The sequence below is a fragment of the Mastacembelus armatus genome, chromosome 9 (genome assembly GCF_900324485.2).
Source record: "Mastacembelus armatus chromosome 9, fMasArm1.2, whole genome shotgun sequence".
NCBI classification, from domain to species: Eukaryota; Metazoa; Chordata; class Actinopteri; order Synbranchiformes; family Mastacembelidae; genus Mastacembelus; species Mastacembelus armatus.
In genome coordinates this window covers 7,253,939-7,269,707 of record NC_046641.1, presented here as the reverse complement: position 1 = coordinate 7,269,707, position 15,769 = coordinate 7,253,939, and the positions used below count along the sequence as shown (strand labels likewise).

Here is a 15,769-nt window from a genome sequence, read left to right as displayed (position 1 = left end):
ATCCCTGACAAACAGGATGTATCAAGAATGAGTCCTAACAGAGTAGGAAGTAAATCTTGTAAAGTTTACTGAAGATTTAAGTCGAAATGGCATAAAATAGTCTAAAAGACTGATTTGCATCTGATTATAGCTGGAACCTAATTCATTACTGTTATTGCCATGTCTGATTAGATGTATGTATGTATGAACTCACCCCATTGGTTAATAACTGTTCCAACATTATTGTTTGTCAGATGCAAAATGATGTTTGTAAAATGTTCATGTATATTCATAACAGGATATAACCAAGACTGATTGGGACAAGGGTACAGCAATAAGACAAAAATGAAAGTGTTGTTCATTTTATTTCTACAAATATTTGACATTTACAGCAAAAGAGAAATATTTGTTTAATCTGCCAGATTAGGACAAACATTGTTACTGCAGCTGTGAAGCATGTTATGGTTTTTGATAACTTCCCCTGTGTTTTGTACATTGATGGCACATGATTGATTACTTTTATTAACACCAACTATTACAAATGTTGAAATGAGAATATTAAAATCCTGCATGTAGTGTCATAATTCCAGGAAATACATGCCATCTAGTAGTTAAATACCACACTGCAGTAACTTTAAGTGCAGCCCAACTGCGGCATTTGTAAATAACTTTCTGTAGCAACACCAGCACCCGTTAAAAACACTTGAGTACATTCAGAATAGCACCTTGACTTTTTTTTCAAATGATAAAAAACTGTTATAAAAGAGTACAAAGGCACACACTGTCACCAGCTACCGGCCACCGTTACAGTCACACTGAAGGTTTTTCATCACAACGCCAGCAGATCTTCTGTGAGACTGTTTGAACCCAGTGATGAGTTCAGTTGACTTAATAAATTATAGCAGGGAGAAACAGCTGTAAAAAAAAAAAAAAAAAAAAAAAAAGTATTTCCATGTGCTGGCAGCACCCATTTTCATATGAGAATCTGTCCCAGAACTAGATATTCAACATCTGAAACTAACGTATGAAGTGAAAGCAGAACATAAACAAAATCTGGCAGTTTCCGATGGATACTAAATAACGTCAGTGCTTAGTTTACAGTACACTTTTTACCATTCTGTATTTTCAGATATTGAAAAATGCTCTCGGCATATTTTTTTCTAAAATCCAGCAATGCTCTCAGTTCAGAGTTCTTCAATAGAGTAGGCTCTGCTCTGTAAGTAATTCAACAGATCACAGTGAAGGCAACTTTTTTTTTTTTCCTTTTCTCTTACACAACTTTTTCCCACTATGAGTTTTGAGTCACAGTCTGGGAAACACATCCACATACTATCCATGTGCACCTCATCTTGTACATTAATTTCTATGCAGGGATATGTCCAAGGCACAGGGTTTTGGGGACTTGCCTTGTGTCCGAGAGGCCACCAGGGGGCAGAGTCATCTTCAAAGCAGCACCGAGGCTCAGTAGGGGTACGGTGAAATGGAGATGTAGATGATGAATATGCTTTGGTAGGTGATGCGGCCCTGCACTGAGATGGTGGTGGCCTGAACTTTGAGCCGCACTAGTCCTGATCTGTCCAGAGTCTTCCGGGTGAAGATGATCCCCCTGCCTGTCTCGTCTCTGATGCCAAATACCTGTCCCATCGCCTCTGTCTCCGATTCTTGTTCGAGTATGGTAAAAGACGTACGCTCTTGCAAGATGCCAGACTCTGAGAAAGCAGACAGTCGTACCACGTTGTGATTGGCTGGAATGCCAGAGGGAAGAGTGAGCAGCTTGTACTGCAGGAGCAGAGTAGAGCCTCCTGTGGTGCAGTCCAGAGAGCAGGGCCTGTAGCAAGTCCTTTTAAAGTCAAGAGGAAGGAGAAAAGCGTCACTGAAGGAGTAACATTAAATTACATAATAGCTACAAAACATGCATGTGTACAGTCTGATCACTGTGTTGAAACACTGCAATATTTTTTAATTGTGCAATTTACCCAGGGCTTCCTCCACTCTGATAGGATGCAGGGCAGGGCGTGTCCAGGCACTGATATCCTCCTCTGGTATTAAAACACATCTGATTGTGTTTGCACTGGATGCCTTGTTCTACACACTCATCAATGTCTAATGGTAAAGAAAGAGGATCAGACCTTAGCTGCAGTTTTTAAAGGACGGGTGAACTTTATGCAGCCTGCAGATCGTTTAATGAGACTCTTACCTTTACAGGTTCTGCCATTGGGCAGGAGCTGGTAACCAGGGGGACACAAGCACTGGAAACTGCCTATGGTGTTTCTACACTCATGTTGGCATGGCTTCCTCTGCAGACACTCATCCACATCTGCACAGAGAGGAATGTAAGTAGAAGCTCTGCAAGCCCTGCAAGCTCTTTGTCTACGAACTAGTTTTGGAGGCACACTCACCAACACATGTGCCGTCTCTGTTGGTGTACCCCACAGGACAGCTCTGCCTGGTAGTGCGAGATACTCCATGGGGACGGGAAAGGATCGGTCTGCCTAGAGACGACACTAGCTGTGGACGGAGCCTTGCCAGGACTCTGGTCCCATTCGTAAACGTTTGCCCTCTCTCCAGCCCCGCACAGGAGCGGCCGTCCCCAAGCAGCACAGTGCCAGGAGGACACAGGCACCTAAAGCTTCCAGGAACATTACGGCACTGGTAGGCACAAGGGTTTGGTGTCTGCAGGCATTCGTCAATGTCTGAAAGGTGAAACAAAAACCCAGGTTAGTTCTAATGTGTGCTCTCCATTAGAGCAGGGCTGAGGTGTATCAGGGAACAGACATACCCAGACATGGGAGGCCTACTCCCTGTGATCTGTATCCTCTAGGACATACACAGCCATAACCTCCGATTGTGTTTTGACAGATCTGAGTGTACCGACACATGTGACTTCCATCCTGGCACTCGTCAATATCTGAAAAAGAGGTAGTTGATAGCAGCATCTGGCATTAAACACATTGTACCTGCTGCATAGGGTCACAGTTTCTGTAGTTCTCATCAAACTTTAATTTGAATTGAAAAAATGTTGTGGGTTATACTTGATACCTACAATATAATAATTACAGCCATCAGTGTAATAATAACTACAGCCAACAGTGTGACTCCAGAAAGTATTGTGACCCCTGCACTTTACACCAGGTGGTGGCCAGTTATTTCCCATCATTCTCCACTCGGTTACCCAGAACAAAGTGCAAGAATATTTTTCAAAATGTATTAAGAGTCAAAAGCTTCTGTTAAGGAATGCCAAATTGTTGACACACACTTCAAATCTGCCAGGTAGAAGTGGACAAAGTGGCCCAATCCGACTTCAGTTTGTACTTACTGCCAATGGGAGCTCTACACACCTCTGAATTAAAGGTCTGAGTACTTCTGTAAATTGGAGATTTAAGTCTTTGATTTTAATGCAGTGGTAAAAATGTCGTTATAAGTTGTTAGTTGGTGGGTAAAAAGTGTTGTTTTCTACATTTCTGAGTAAATCTTTTAGACATATAGTGAAGGGCATGAATATTTTCTGAAGCCACTGAGCGTAAGAAAAACAGGCCTGTAGCTGAAGTGACTGCACTGTTGAGCTCATGCCAGTGGTGCTGGAACAACAGTGACCCCCAGTGTTTCTGAAAGCAATCGTGTGAAACCTGGTGTTTCAGAACTTACAATGCACTTTGCTGTTGGTAGAAACTGCCAGTATTATCACCGAGGGTCCTGCTGCTTCCCACTGATTACAGCGCACACAAAACCAGGCAGTGTTTTAGAGGTGTGAACCAAATCTATAAGCCCCTCATGGCTGAGAGGCATGCCTGATGCTGCTGTCATAAAAGGACTGCAGGAATGATTTATGTGGGAAAATGGTACATTTAGACTCACCCATGCAGGCTCCATTCTCTGCTTTGGTCATGCCAGCTGGGCAGCTGTCAAAACACTGATATCCTCCCTCTGTGTTACGGCACTGCTGGTGAGCTGGGCACACATTTCTCATGCACTCGTTTATATCTGTCAAAGTGCAACCATTGCAACACTGTCAGTTACCACCTGGCTCAAAGGATATTCCACTTATACAGATATTACAATGGGTGTTTTAATACTACTACTACTACTACTACTAATAATAATAATAATAATAATAATTAATAATAACAATAATAGTTAATAATTTTAATAATAAAGTCAAAATAGTGACTGACCAATGCAGCGATGCCCTGACAGCTGGTATCCAGGGTGGCAGATACAGCGGTAGGAGCCCAAAGTATTGAGACACTGATGCTGGCACGGTGAGATAGAGGACTCCTGGCACTCGTCCACATCTGGAAAACATAATGGACACATCTGGCTCAGTCAGTCTACTGCAGACATCCAGTGTATGGTAAGAACTCTGATACTTCTTGTTGATTGTAGCAGGTGCCAAAATAATTGTTCAGTGGCAGAATTTGTTAACGCCTTAAATGAAATGTTGAGCACAGAAGTCAACAACGATTAACAGTGACTTGCCTTCACAGCTGGTTCCTGTGATGCTGGGCTTAAACCCTGGTCCACACTTGGCCTGGCAGCGATATGTGCCCACTGTGTTGACACATTGCTGGTTGTAGTGGCACATGTATGAACCCTGGGAACACTCATCAATGTCTGGGATGTAATAAAACAAAGATGTAGTAAAACAAAGGTATGAGGCCAAAGGCTGAGGCAGTGAGGGTGTAGTTAACTTATTATCACAGAAAGTCCTGCAGCCATGTCTCCTTTGGGCTCACCTTGGCATGTATTGTTCTCTGTGGAGATGGTGAAGCCAGAGGGACAGGCACAGGAAAAGCCTCCCATGATGTTGTTACAGGAATGAGAGCAGGGAGACTGGAGCGCACATTCATCTTCATCTAATATGAGCACAATTAAACATAATGCTAACACTGGCACTGTTACAGACTTTCTAGCATGACGAGGCATAAAAAAAGCAAAGCAGCATACCGGCACAGTAGGACGCTGTGTCAAGAATGAAACCTTTAGGACAAGTGTCTTCATAGGCGTCTGCAAATGAAGAGTTCAGTTAGTGTTAGCTGTTTGAACATTCACATCCAGGATTTCATATGATGTAGTGATGGTGAAGTTTTAAAGACCTGGTATGAGAAGGCTGGCAGTAAGATGGAAATCCAAAGTGAGAGTGAACATGTTGTAGACACTACTGATCCCAGAGACATTGAGCAGCTGGAGCAGAGGGCCCTGGCGTTCCTCTTGACCCTCATAAATAATGGTGTGATTACATCGCAACACCATGGGGTTTCCTCCTCTCTGGTGGGTCTGTGAGGACCACGAGTACAGCTGCCCTTGGCCTGTCTGCACATATGACTCCTCAAAGTCCTGCAGGACCCAAAAGAATTCAGATCAGAAAAACTGAAGAAGAACTTGTGTATGTCTACAAAAGCTTAATGGAGTATGTTCCTCTTTAATACACAGCAGTGACTGGACCTGTAGGCTCAGATGAGATGATGCGATTGAAGGAGGCACAAATCCATTAATGACAACATCGATTAGTAGAACTCCCTCAGAATCCAGACCTCTGGCAACATGCGTCAAACGAAGGATCTCCCCTGTTAAGATATTTTTAAAAACACAATAATATCACCGGTTATTTTCAAGCACAAAGGAACATACTGAGAGTCTGCAGAAGTAATAGCCGTCAGTGCATAAGCTTGTGAATGTCAGTCGAAGTAAGTGGAGCCATCTGCTGGTGGTTTCTAAATAGTCAGTAGTCACAGTAAAAAACTTTGTAATATGTGTGTGTGTATGTTTTTTGTTTTTTTTAACACTCACTCACCATAATTTATACCAAGGTTAGCATGGATGCTTGAATTAATACATGGGCAAAGCCTGCATAACTCACCAGTGTCAAACTCCAGCTGAGACTCCTGCCTGAACTGGCCCTGAGTGAAGGAATAGCCATTTCTGGTGGCACCAGTCTGCAGCACCGTGGTCCAGTACAGGGGGGCAAACACTGACACCAGCACCCGCAGCAAGGGACCTACCACAAAGCAGCATCAGGCTTTGGCCTCTTACAGAAATACACTATATGCAGCTGAAAATGAACTCTCCTATCATTTATTTAGTGATGTGGTAGTTTATATATACACATACCAGTGCCTGCTCTGCAGCATTATTACATTTACTTGGAGATCCTTTCTTTCTAGACATGTAATGTCTAGAAAGAATTACTGTACTGTGGCCATACTGTACTATGTGCAATCACTCACCCACACTGGGGGGGACGTTGTCCAGGTGGACCTGGAGGGTGCTGCTTCCCTCTTCCACATTGTCTGTAATATTGGCCTCCAGGAAGGACACCCCAAACTCCCTCTCGTTCACCATTCCTATCAGGCTGCCTCTGGTCTTACGAGGAGTCTCTCCTTTCATCACCAAAAATAGCTTACATGCACTTCAACATTTCATAATTATTGACAACAGCAACAGGTTTCATGTTAATAAAAACTCTGTATTGCTTTGAATTCAGTGACAAAAACCAGCCACAAGGAAACTAAATTAATTCTTTGACCCTAAAGAATTCTAATTTACCAATTAATAATGATGGAATAAACAATTTTAACAGCATCTCAAGAGGATACTTGGAGTACATTCATAAATTAAATAAAAAAGTAAGGAACACAGTTTCATTCCATGATAAGAAATGTCCTTTTTAAAGAATAGTGATTAGAGGATGACAAAGTAGACAGTCACACCTGGACAAAGACCAGCTTGACATCTCCTTGAGTCGATACTGGGGCCACCGCACGATCGGCCACCATTAGCTGGTTCTGGGTTGTTGCATAATCTTACTCGTTCTTGAAAGCCTTGTCCACAGGTGCTGCTACAAGGACCCCATTCCTCCCAGTTAGAATAACCTCCATTGACTGTTAGAAGAGAGGAGGAGAGTATCGTTTCAGGTCTAGATTATTGTGAAAATAAGAAATGAGGAACTTACAGAACATTTTCTGAAGTGAAAAATCAAAGCAACATGAGACGGGAATATGCCTTTACATCAAAGATTTGACAAATAAAAGAATAAAAGACATGTTGGGAAATCTTTTTTGAAATAGTTTTTAGAAGAGGAAGCCAGACTGAGAAGTAAAAAGATATTATTGGCGTATGGTTTTGTATTAATTTCATATCTTGTTACAAAGTGTGTAAAGATGAGCACAGAACTCACTCTGAACTTTGAGACTAATGGTTCTCTCAGCTGTTCCAGCCTCACTCTCTGCCACACACTGGTACTCTGCTTCATCTGCAGCCTGTCGATAAAACAGGAAGAGGAGGAGAGTTTGATCTAATTGGCACTCTGAGGAACAGTTATCCTCTGATAGAGCCACAGACCTGTATTTTAGATCACATATAGTTTTATGGTAAAAGAAAGCTGACATTACAGCATACAGCTGACATTTTCTGCTGGGCAGTTGTGACTTTATTCAATTGAATTGTTTGTCATAATCGTTATTTATTGAAGCAGATAAAGAAAATTTCACATTAGAGCGCTCTGTGGGAAGGACAGTCATCTGTCTGTGAGAAAGTCTCAGCTGCAGGCTGTGCAATTACAGGAGCAGTTAGAAAGCTAACAAGGTTACCAGCCAAGGAAAGAGGGGCAGCCTCCTGGAACATCCAGCTCTCTGGTCCTAATGCTGTTAGCCTGTCTTACTCAACTCAATCTGATTTAGGTGGGAGAAGGACACAGTAGGACAGCCAAGGGGACTGCAGATTTAGTTTGGCTGGAAGGAATACCACTTCGTTGTTTAGACATTTATTGATGTAACTAGTTTGCTCATGGAGGCTGATTCATTAAATCCTGAGTGACACTGTTTAAAATAAGTTGTCTATAGGGAAGGTCGCTACTGTAAATCTGAAAGGGGCAAAGTAAACTTTATATTTACAGTGATGCTGTAAATGACCAACGATCCATTGTGAAGTGTTTGCATTCGGAGGGAGCGGAGTAATGGTTTTCCATCTCGGAGCCAGCGCAGGACAGGGCTGGGCTCTCCGTGAACTGGACAGTCGAGCACAGCTGAGGCACCCTGGATGACGGTCTGAGACATCTGAGCTTCACCCTTCAGCACTGGAGGCTCTGGAGGAACATAGCACACAGACCATAACTATGAATCAAGTCAGTCTGATTGTCTGTGCAAAGTTAAATGAGTTCATTTAGAAAAAGCTCACCTCTGATGCGGACAAATGACAGCGCTCGGATGGAGCCCACACTGTTTTCAGCTATGCACACGTAGGTCCCAGCATCACTTGCAGTCACGTTCTCAATGATGATGGAGCTCCGACCAGCATCATCTACAGTGGCACCTAGAACATTTTTCATCATAAAATTGTTTTGTTTTGAAACGAAATGCTGCCTTAGTTTAAACACTGTGACAGCAACACTGAAGCAGACACGTTGAACAGGACTGTCACAATGGAAGTGCAGAACTGTGCCGATACCTGGGTACGGACTGTTGTTGACAGTCCAGGAGATGACAGGAGAAGGTGTTCCCTGGGCATGGCAGAACAAAGCCATACTTTGGCCTTTGTTCAGGGTTGTATCGCCTGGCAGCTCCTTGAAGGCAGGCCTCATGTTGATGGACAGGTGGATGTCTTGTCTCACAGTGCCTGCTGCGTTGGTAGCCACACATGTGAACACACCAGCATCTCCTGGCTGTGTGCAGAAAGCAGTCAGAATCGATTCTCATGAACAGACTTGGGCAGACTTGGTGAGGAATATTTGATACATTGAAGAACATGGATCGTACCTCAGCTCTCTCGATAATCAGCTCTCCTGACCGCAGGACAGTGAATTTGCCTGGTAGGTTCGGCATGGTGGCACCATCCTTTTCCCATGATACTCTGGGTTCTGGTGAACCCTGAGCAGCACATGGTAGCAGCGCCTGAAACCCTTGAATGACTGACAGTTCGGTCTGCGCAGTTGGAATCATGGGCGGAACTAAAAACCAACATCATCGTGAGCTTAAATGAGCATGTTATAATAGTTTTACTTTACATTGTGGAAAAACTGATTAACTCACCTTGAATAACCAGCCTCATATCATGGCTGGCTCTGCCGGCGAGGTTTTTGGCAGTACAGGTGTAAAGGCCTGCATCACTGCGCTGGGTAGATGCAATTGCCAGAGTTCCATTGGCAAAGACATGTACATGAGTGCCGTCAACCACGGGCCTCCTCTCTTTGTGCCAAGTAACTTCAGGTTGAGGCTGCCCATCAGCTACACACTCCAGACTGACTGGCTGGCCCAGCACTGCAGTGTACTCCACACGAGGCACACTCAGCACCGGTGGAACTGGCAAAACATTTGTTGACTTACAATTGTTAGAAACTACATGGGAATGGGGGGGTTCTATTATTGCATGTTACATATAATGTGACCAGAAGGAATAAGCACAGATAAGCTGATCTGTGAGATAGAAAAGCTCATGTTACCTTGAAGAACTAGTTTGGTCCTGCCCACAGAAACACCAGCTTCATTCTTTGCCAGACACTGGTAGGTCCCTGCATCACCCAGCGTGACCCGAGAGAACTTCAGCGCTCCATTGGAGAGCACAGTCAGCCTGTGGCCTGTGATTGAACAAGACAGTCACATGAGCAAAAACACCTGATGTCTTCTGTAGTCCAGTTTGACTGAGCTGCTGACGTGACAGTACTGTCGTCCAGACTGAAAATAATGTTAGTAAGTACCATTTAAGATTGTGCAAGTATTTTACATACTGTTACCTGCTGCGATGGGGACTCCCTCTCTTTGCCAGGTGATGGATGGTCTGGGAAAGCCTTGGACCTCACAGGGAAGAACTGTCCCATGATGCAACACCACCTGCACTTCCTCTGCCATTGGTCTGATCTCTGGAGGCTCTAAGTACATAAAGAACATATTATATTATCATATGGTTTAATATGTTTCACTATTAAGTATTCCAACAGGCCTGTAGCCTGAGCACACCTTGCACTGTAAGGGAGATGTGTTTGTGAGCCACTCCAGCTGGGTTGCGTGCTGAACATGTGTATCTACCAGCATGACTTGGCATAGTGGCAGTGATCTCCAACAGTCCTGTATGAAAATGAATAGAAAATACAGTATAATGTCACATTTGGTGAGCAAAAAAACATTCCTTAGTCCTGTGGCATTTTTATTCCAGTAGACCATAATAAACACTAATGTAAAGAGCTGAGAATTGTTCCCTAGTCTTACCGGTTGGAAGGACACGATAACTTCCTCCCCTGGAGCCCAGTTTGGCCCCACCCTTCGTCCAAGTGACAGTGGGCTGAGGACGTCCTTGTATGTGACAAGGGAGGACCACAGGAGACATTTTGACGGCCGTAACTGTTGTGACGTCATCTTCAATATGTGGTGGGACTAAAAGAGGAAACACCAAATTCATCAGATCAGCCAGTCAAATGTCTTTCTACAGCCTGCTTTTGTACTACACTCAGCATCAGTACCTTGCAGGATGACCTCGATGACCCTGCGCTCCTCTCCAACATCGTTGACAGCAGTGCACTCGAAGTAACCTTCATCCTCGTTAGATGGTGACAAAAGAACCAGGGACCCAGAGGACAGTAACCTGAACAGAGAGGCTCGACAGCATCAGCTTTCAAGTCCTTAAGAGCTGTGTGAGCTGTGTTGCATGTACGCGCTGTATTCAAAGGCAGTCCCAGACACAGTTCTTTACCTGTACGCTCCAGGCTGCTGACTGATATCAAGTGGAGTGCCATTTCTCTTCCAGGACACTTTAGGAGGAGGTATACCTGTAGTCTCACAGCTCAGCACAGCCCTAACCCCTGTGGTTACTGTCACATTGAATGGACCCAGGCTGATTGAAGGGCCCACTGATAAAAGACAGAACAGTTTCAGCTTGATAGACATGCTGACCAGTGACTGACTGTGTTAAAGCAAAACAGCTTATGGAAAACTCTAAACAAGGACACACTGGTAATCTAAACTGCTGTCATGCTGCCTGTGCTGTATAAACACTACCAATGGCATGAAGTCATTTCTTTGCCTCTATTTACCAAATACTCGCAGATCCATTCCCTGGTTGTCTGAGCCAGCCTGGTTGGAAACAGTGCAGTAGTAGCGACCAGCATCACTCAGCTGAACTCCATGGACACGCAAGGAGCCCTCTGATAGCATGGTGTATCTAAAACAAGTGCACGGTTCAAAAATGAATGGATAAATAGATTCTATCAAACATAAACTATTGACAGGCCCTGATGCTCAGCTTCAACATACTTCTTGTTATCCAGAGACACAGGGAAGCCATCTTTCCTCCATGTGACTGTAGGTGAAGAGTCACCTTCAACTTCACAAGGTAAGACTGCATCTTGGCCGACATGTGCAGTCACCACTGAACCGCTCTTCTTTATTACTGGGGGTACTAGATACGTAAAAAGAGGCATATCCATGCAGTGATTTGAGTTTAGCGTGAATAGAAGCTATTTTTTAAAAATGTAAATTATTTGATTATTGGTAAAAACACTTACAGAGAATCTCCACTGTGAAAAACAGACTGGTGCTTCCAGCCATGTTGGTGACCACGCAGCTGTACAGGCCGCTGTCCTCAGACTTGACTTCCTGTATCTCCAGGTACTGACCCCCTGCCAGACGCTGGGTACGATCACCCTGCTGATATAACAACAGGAGTGGAGGAAAAGAAACGTCTGTGAGCCCGGGGAGAGAGTTTCTGGCTCATTGCTGTTTTGGTTTGTGTTTTTTTTTGTTTTTTTTTTTCTTCACTGTACCTGGAGTTTGGCCTCATCCTTGTACCATTCAATATTGGGAGGGGGGTCACTGTCAGCCAGACACTCCAAAGTCAAGTGTCCATTAACTGGTACCGTCAACTTCCTCACATCACCAGAGCCAAGGACAGTTGGAGGAACTGAAACACAGCTGCTGATTTTAAAGTGGCTGGATGATTTCTAAAAGTTCTCAGTGTGACCACAAAATATACAGCTAGTTAAACAGATGTTGCCGTGCAGAACAGAAAAACTCAGATGCAAATCATGTGTTTGTGGAGAGAGTGGACATGATGAACGATAAACAAGGAACAGTTTGTGTCACCTTGGACTCGAACCCAGTGGTTTTTTCGATCCTCTCCAGCTAGACTGCCAGCCAAGCAGGTGTACAGGCCTGCGTCCTCAACCTTTAAAGAGACATTGTTTTTCTTCAAAGCAGTGTTTGGCAGAAAGATGTGCCACTATCACTTCTTCTGCTCCCAGATAAGGTATACATGTTTTTTCAATAAAGCCTCACCAGATCTCTGTAACTTTGCAGTCAGAGATCTTGTTGGTTTCTAATTTACCTGGACTTTGCTAATCCTAATGAACTGTCCATCCTGCTGAACAAGGTCAGTCCCTTCCAAGGGGCGACCATCTTTGAGCCAGCTGAGAGTAGGGGGTGGGACTCCCACAGCCGAGCACTCCAGCTCCAGTGGGCTGTCTACTGCAATGGTCAGCTCTTCTGGAGAGCTGGAGCTGGAGATCTTTGGAGGCTCTGCATTAACAAGCTGGATGATTAGACTCAGTTATGACTTTACCTTAGAAATAAAAGAACTATACATACTGTGTTGGGATTACCAAGCACGGTGAGGTTAAAACTCTTGGTGCTGCTTCCAGCCTGGTTACTGGCCACACAGCTGTAGAGGCCTGCATCTGAAGGAGCCACGTCAGGCAGCTGCAGCCGTGTCTCCTGCCCATCCAGCACTAGGTTTCTGTGAAGGGACAGTGGCTGGCTGTCCTTCATCCATGTAAGTGTGGGAGGTGGGACACCACGTGCCTCACAGGTTAATGTCACTAATGATCCTTGGACTACTGTCACCGGCTCCACTGGTTCAACATGATCCACACCTGGGGGCACTGTGGATCACACACACTCATATACACATCTGTATATAACCCTCAGACCCAAAACATTACAAACAGTAACAGCTGTAGAGGAACTCAGTGGGTGGTATATAAGATTGTACCTTGAACCTGAACATCATAGCTAAGCTCAGCAAGACCAGCTCGACTGCGTGCCACGCATGTGTAAACTCCCGAATCAGACAGCTGCACAGGAGAAATCCTTTTGAATACAGAAACAAAAGGGAACATTCAGCCTTTATCTCACCAATGAGACAAAAATGACCGTGTTTCAGCTTCTTCTATCTAAACTGACCTCAGCACAGAGTCACCAGAGAGGAGGCGAGTGCGGGCAGACAGGAGCAGGGGATGTCCGTTCTTCAGCCAGCTGATCTGAGGTGGAGGATTTCCTGCTGCCTGACACTCCAGAGTCACAGTGGTGTCCTGTGTGACCTGCACCTCTCTGGGAACAGTGGTCTCCCCAGAAATAGATGGTGGGACTGTGACAAATCAAAAAGAATCAAAACAATTCACTTAGAAACATGAGCACTAATAGCTATGCACAACAACATGCTGAAACTGACCTAGTACAAAGAGGGTGTAGATTCTGCTCTCCTGTCCAGCCGGGCTGACAGCCAAACAGGTGTATGTCCCAGAATCCTCAGGACTCAGCCTCAGCAAGGTTAGCGTGCTGCCATCAGTGGTTGAACTGCCGGGTTTCAAACACACATTAGATCTCCTCAACACCACCCACCACCATGTATTACTCTATCAATTTTTCCTGTTCTAAGTTAGCATCAATTATATGCCCACCCCACCTCTGAACCTCTGAATTATTTTCTCATCGTCCCCGTCCCACGATTTTCTCACAGTTACAGACACACACACACAAATTTGCTTTCTCTAACTGATGCTGTTGCAGTGTCCGTGAAGCTACTGAACAGCTGTAAAACAGCTGCTCTTACTGTTCCCCATGACGGAATTAGGCAGGGGACTCCATTTGTCTGTCTGCACATTCTTCTGTAATGCATCGTCGGTGACGATGATGATAATTAACACTAACACTAACATTTCCCAAACCTTCAGGGAATAGTGTTGATGGAATCTTTTATTGCTTGTAAAATAAATTCAGCAGTGTTCTGCTGAAAATATTACTACTACTCCATTTGATTCTGTGTGCATTTAAAGAGCAGGCAGTGACTGTAAATGAGTTACGTGATATGATGGTTCTCTGATCCCCCTAAAGTCACTCCGTCTTTCAGCCAGCTGAGGCGTGGGGTGGGGATTCCAGTTGCTCTGCACTCCAGGACCACTTCCTCTCCCACAGGTGCACTCACATCAGATGGGCGGATGGAGTCCAGAATGGTGGGTGATACTGAGTAGGATGAAGAATTACTCATAAATCACACTCAAAATGATCAAATAATAATCCTCCAGGGTTATGTGTATGTCACTGTGTAGAGTTTGTAAACAACACTATACCCTGCACTGAGAGAGTGTAGTCTTTCTGTGCTTGACCCTCGATGTTCTTGGCCAGGCAGGTGTATATTCCAGCATGAGACAGAGTGAGAGGCCCCAGCTCCAGTCGGTTCCCTCGAACAGACCACTGCCACTGCAAACTGCTCTCTAGACAACAACCACATTCACTTAAACTAGCTTGCACACATGACAAGTCCATACTAGTTGTACCCCACCTACTACTGCCTTCCCCTTACCAATTGGAGTTCTGTCTTTAAGCCAGGTGATGCTGGGCACAGGGACCCCTGTGGCCTCACACAGCAGGGCCACGTGGGAGCCTAGAGTGTAGTTCAGAGACTCCTGGAGGGGCCCAGTAATAACAGGGGGAACTGTGGAAATAGATTTGTACAATAAAACCGCACATACTGAAGATAGTTTAGAGTTTAGGCAACAGAGATATGTTCACCATGAACTGTCAGTCTGAATGTCCTGTCTGCCTGTCCAGCCACATTGGACACTTTGCAGGTGTAGGTGCCAGCGTCTGCCATCTAGGAACCAAAAAACAAGGTTGGTGTGGTGAGGAAAGGAGCAGTTTGAGCAGAGGCTGCAGTCAAAGAGAGGTCTTGACTCATTCCTGCAAAGCCAGTTAGTACGTGGGCTCTGAGTCAGGTCATTTGATTTAAACAGGATTAAAATATACTTAGTTAAAAAATAGAAGGTGGAGCATCTTTATTCTACTCAATGAGAGTGAAAGAACATGTATACCTCAGACTTTTAAATAGTTTCTGTATAGACTCGGAATACCTGTGCACCTTGTCAAAAGTTACTTCGACTACTTGAAAAATGTCTTATTATGTTTCCAGACTCAAACATATTATGTAACAACATATTTTCTGACCTGAACTCCTACGATTTCCAGCTGGTGTCGATCCATCTTTAGTCCGTTCCCTGCAGCTAATTGCAGCCCATTCTTGTACCATGTGACCTCAGGCTCAGGAACACCGTGGGCTTCACACCGCAGAGTGACTGAGGAGCCAACCTGTGGGGTCACTGAGTCTGACTCAGCATCAGGACGGGGCTTCAGGGTGGGCAGGACTGATGTTTGCACATACAGACAGAGCATGACGTCAGTTTGATGCGTTCACAATGATTCACTCCTGAACTATCCTCGGTCACAGATGGCTTGAGGTAAACAGATCTTTGGCTTAGACACTGTTTTGAGATTTGATCATCTGCATATGTGGCTGAATTGTGCAGCTGGGTCACCATGTGTTTGCTCACCATGAACACTGAGGTGAATGCTCTTCTGGTCCTGGCCTGCTGAGTTGGTGGCTGTGCATACATACTGCCCTGCATCTGCAAGTCCTGCCCTGTGCAATTGCAGCATCTGGCCTCCTATAGAAACAAATGAAGTTAATATGCACATGTAAAGTGTGTGTGTGTCTGTCTGTCTGTGTGTGTGTGTGTTGCACATGCTGCAGACAGCTG

The 15,769-nt window shown here is 44.6% G+C and overlaps 1 protein-coding gene across 1 annotated transcript in view; it reads right to left on the bottom strand.

Moving 5' to 3' along the window:
• Positions 1 to 931: 931 nt before the first annotated feature.
• Positions 932 to 15,769, bottom strand: part of hmcn2 (hemicentin 2) — a 39,504-nt gene continuing 24,666 nt past the window's right edge. Inside the window, exons 39-81 of the mRNA XM_026321193.1 lie at positions 15,563 to 15,676; positions 15,180 to 15,376; positions 14,748 to 14,829; positions 14,539 to 14,670; positions 14,306 to 14,449; positions 14,039 to 14,198; positions 13,408 to 13,532; positions 13,140 to 13,323; positions 12,949 to 13,046; positions 12,560 to 12,838; positions 12,286 to 12,476; positions 12,045 to 12,126; positions 11,726 to 11,862; positions 11,468 to 11,609; positions 11,217 to 11,361; positions 10,997 to 11,124; positions 10,657 to 10,813; positions 10,427 to 10,548; positions 10,176 to 10,340; positions 9,927 to 10,034; positions 9,704 to 9,838; positions 9,413 to 9,547; positions 9,003 to 9,272; positions 8,730 to 8,920; positions 8,422 to 8,635; positions 8,152 to 8,286; positions 7,869 to 8,059; positions 7,154 to 7,235; positions 6,687 to 6,857; positions 6,204 to 6,356; positions 5,837 to 5,974; positions 5,422 to 5,543; positions 5,073 to 5,313; positions 4,924 to 4,983; positions 4,713 to 4,832; positions 4,456 to 4,590; positions 4,152 to 4,271; positions 3,835 to 3,960; positions 2,759 to 2,887; positions 2,379 to 2,672; positions 2,177 to 2,296; positions 1,956 to 2,082; positions 932 to 1,819 (exon numbers count right to left, since the gene is read on the bottom strand). Coding sequence (XP_026176978.1) covers positions 1,441 to 1,819; positions 1,956 to 2,082; positions 2,177 to 2,296; positions 2,379 to 2,672; positions 2,759 to 2,887; positions 3,835 to 3,960; positions 4,152 to 4,271; positions 4,456 to 4,590; positions 4,713 to 4,832; positions 4,924 to 4,983; positions 5,073 to 5,313; positions 5,422 to 5,543; positions 5,837 to 5,974; positions 6,204 to 6,356; positions 6,687 to 6,857; positions 7,154 to 7,235; positions 7,869 to 8,059; positions 8,152 to 8,286; positions 8,422 to 8,635; positions 8,730 to 8,920; positions 9,003 to 9,272; positions 9,413 to 9,547; positions 9,704 to 9,838; positions 9,927 to 10,034; positions 10,176 to 10,340; positions 10,427 to 10,548; positions 10,657 to 10,813; positions 10,997 to 11,124; positions 11,217 to 11,361; positions 11,468 to 11,609; positions 11,726 to 11,862; positions 12,045 to 12,126; positions 12,286 to 12,476; positions 12,560 to 12,838; positions 12,949 to 13,046; positions 13,140 to 13,323; positions 13,408 to 13,532; positions 14,039 to 14,198; positions 14,306 to 14,449; positions 14,539 to 14,670; positions 14,748 to 14,829; positions 15,180 to 15,376; positions 15,563 to 15,676 — 6,680 coding nt within the window. The 3' untranslated portion in view covers positions 932 to 1,440. The remainder of the gene's footprint in view (positions 1,820 to 1,955; positions 2,083 to 2,176; positions 2,297 to 2,378; positions 2,673 to 2,758; positions 2,888 to 3,834; positions 3,961 to 4,151; positions 4,272 to 4,455; positions 4,591 to 4,712; positions 4,833 to 4,923; positions 4,984 to 5,072; positions 5,314 to 5,421; positions 5,544 to 5,836; positions 5,975 to 6,203; positions 6,357 to 6,686; positions 6,858 to 7,153; positions 7,236 to 7,868; positions 8,060 to 8,151; positions 8,287 to 8,421; positions 8,636 to 8,729; positions 8,921 to 9,002; positions 9,273 to 9,412; positions 9,548 to 9,703; positions 9,839 to 9,926; positions 10,035 to 10,175; positions 10,341 to 10,426; positions 10,549 to 10,656; positions 10,814 to 10,996; positions 11,125 to 11,216; positions 11,362 to 11,467; positions 11,610 to 11,725; positions 11,863 to 12,044; positions 12,127 to 12,285; positions 12,477 to 12,559; positions 12,839 to 12,948; positions 13,047 to 13,139; positions 13,324 to 13,407; positions 13,533 to 14,038; positions 14,199 to 14,305; positions 14,450 to 14,538; positions 14,671 to 14,747; positions 14,830 to 15,179; positions 15,377 to 15,562; positions 15,677 to 15,769) is intronic.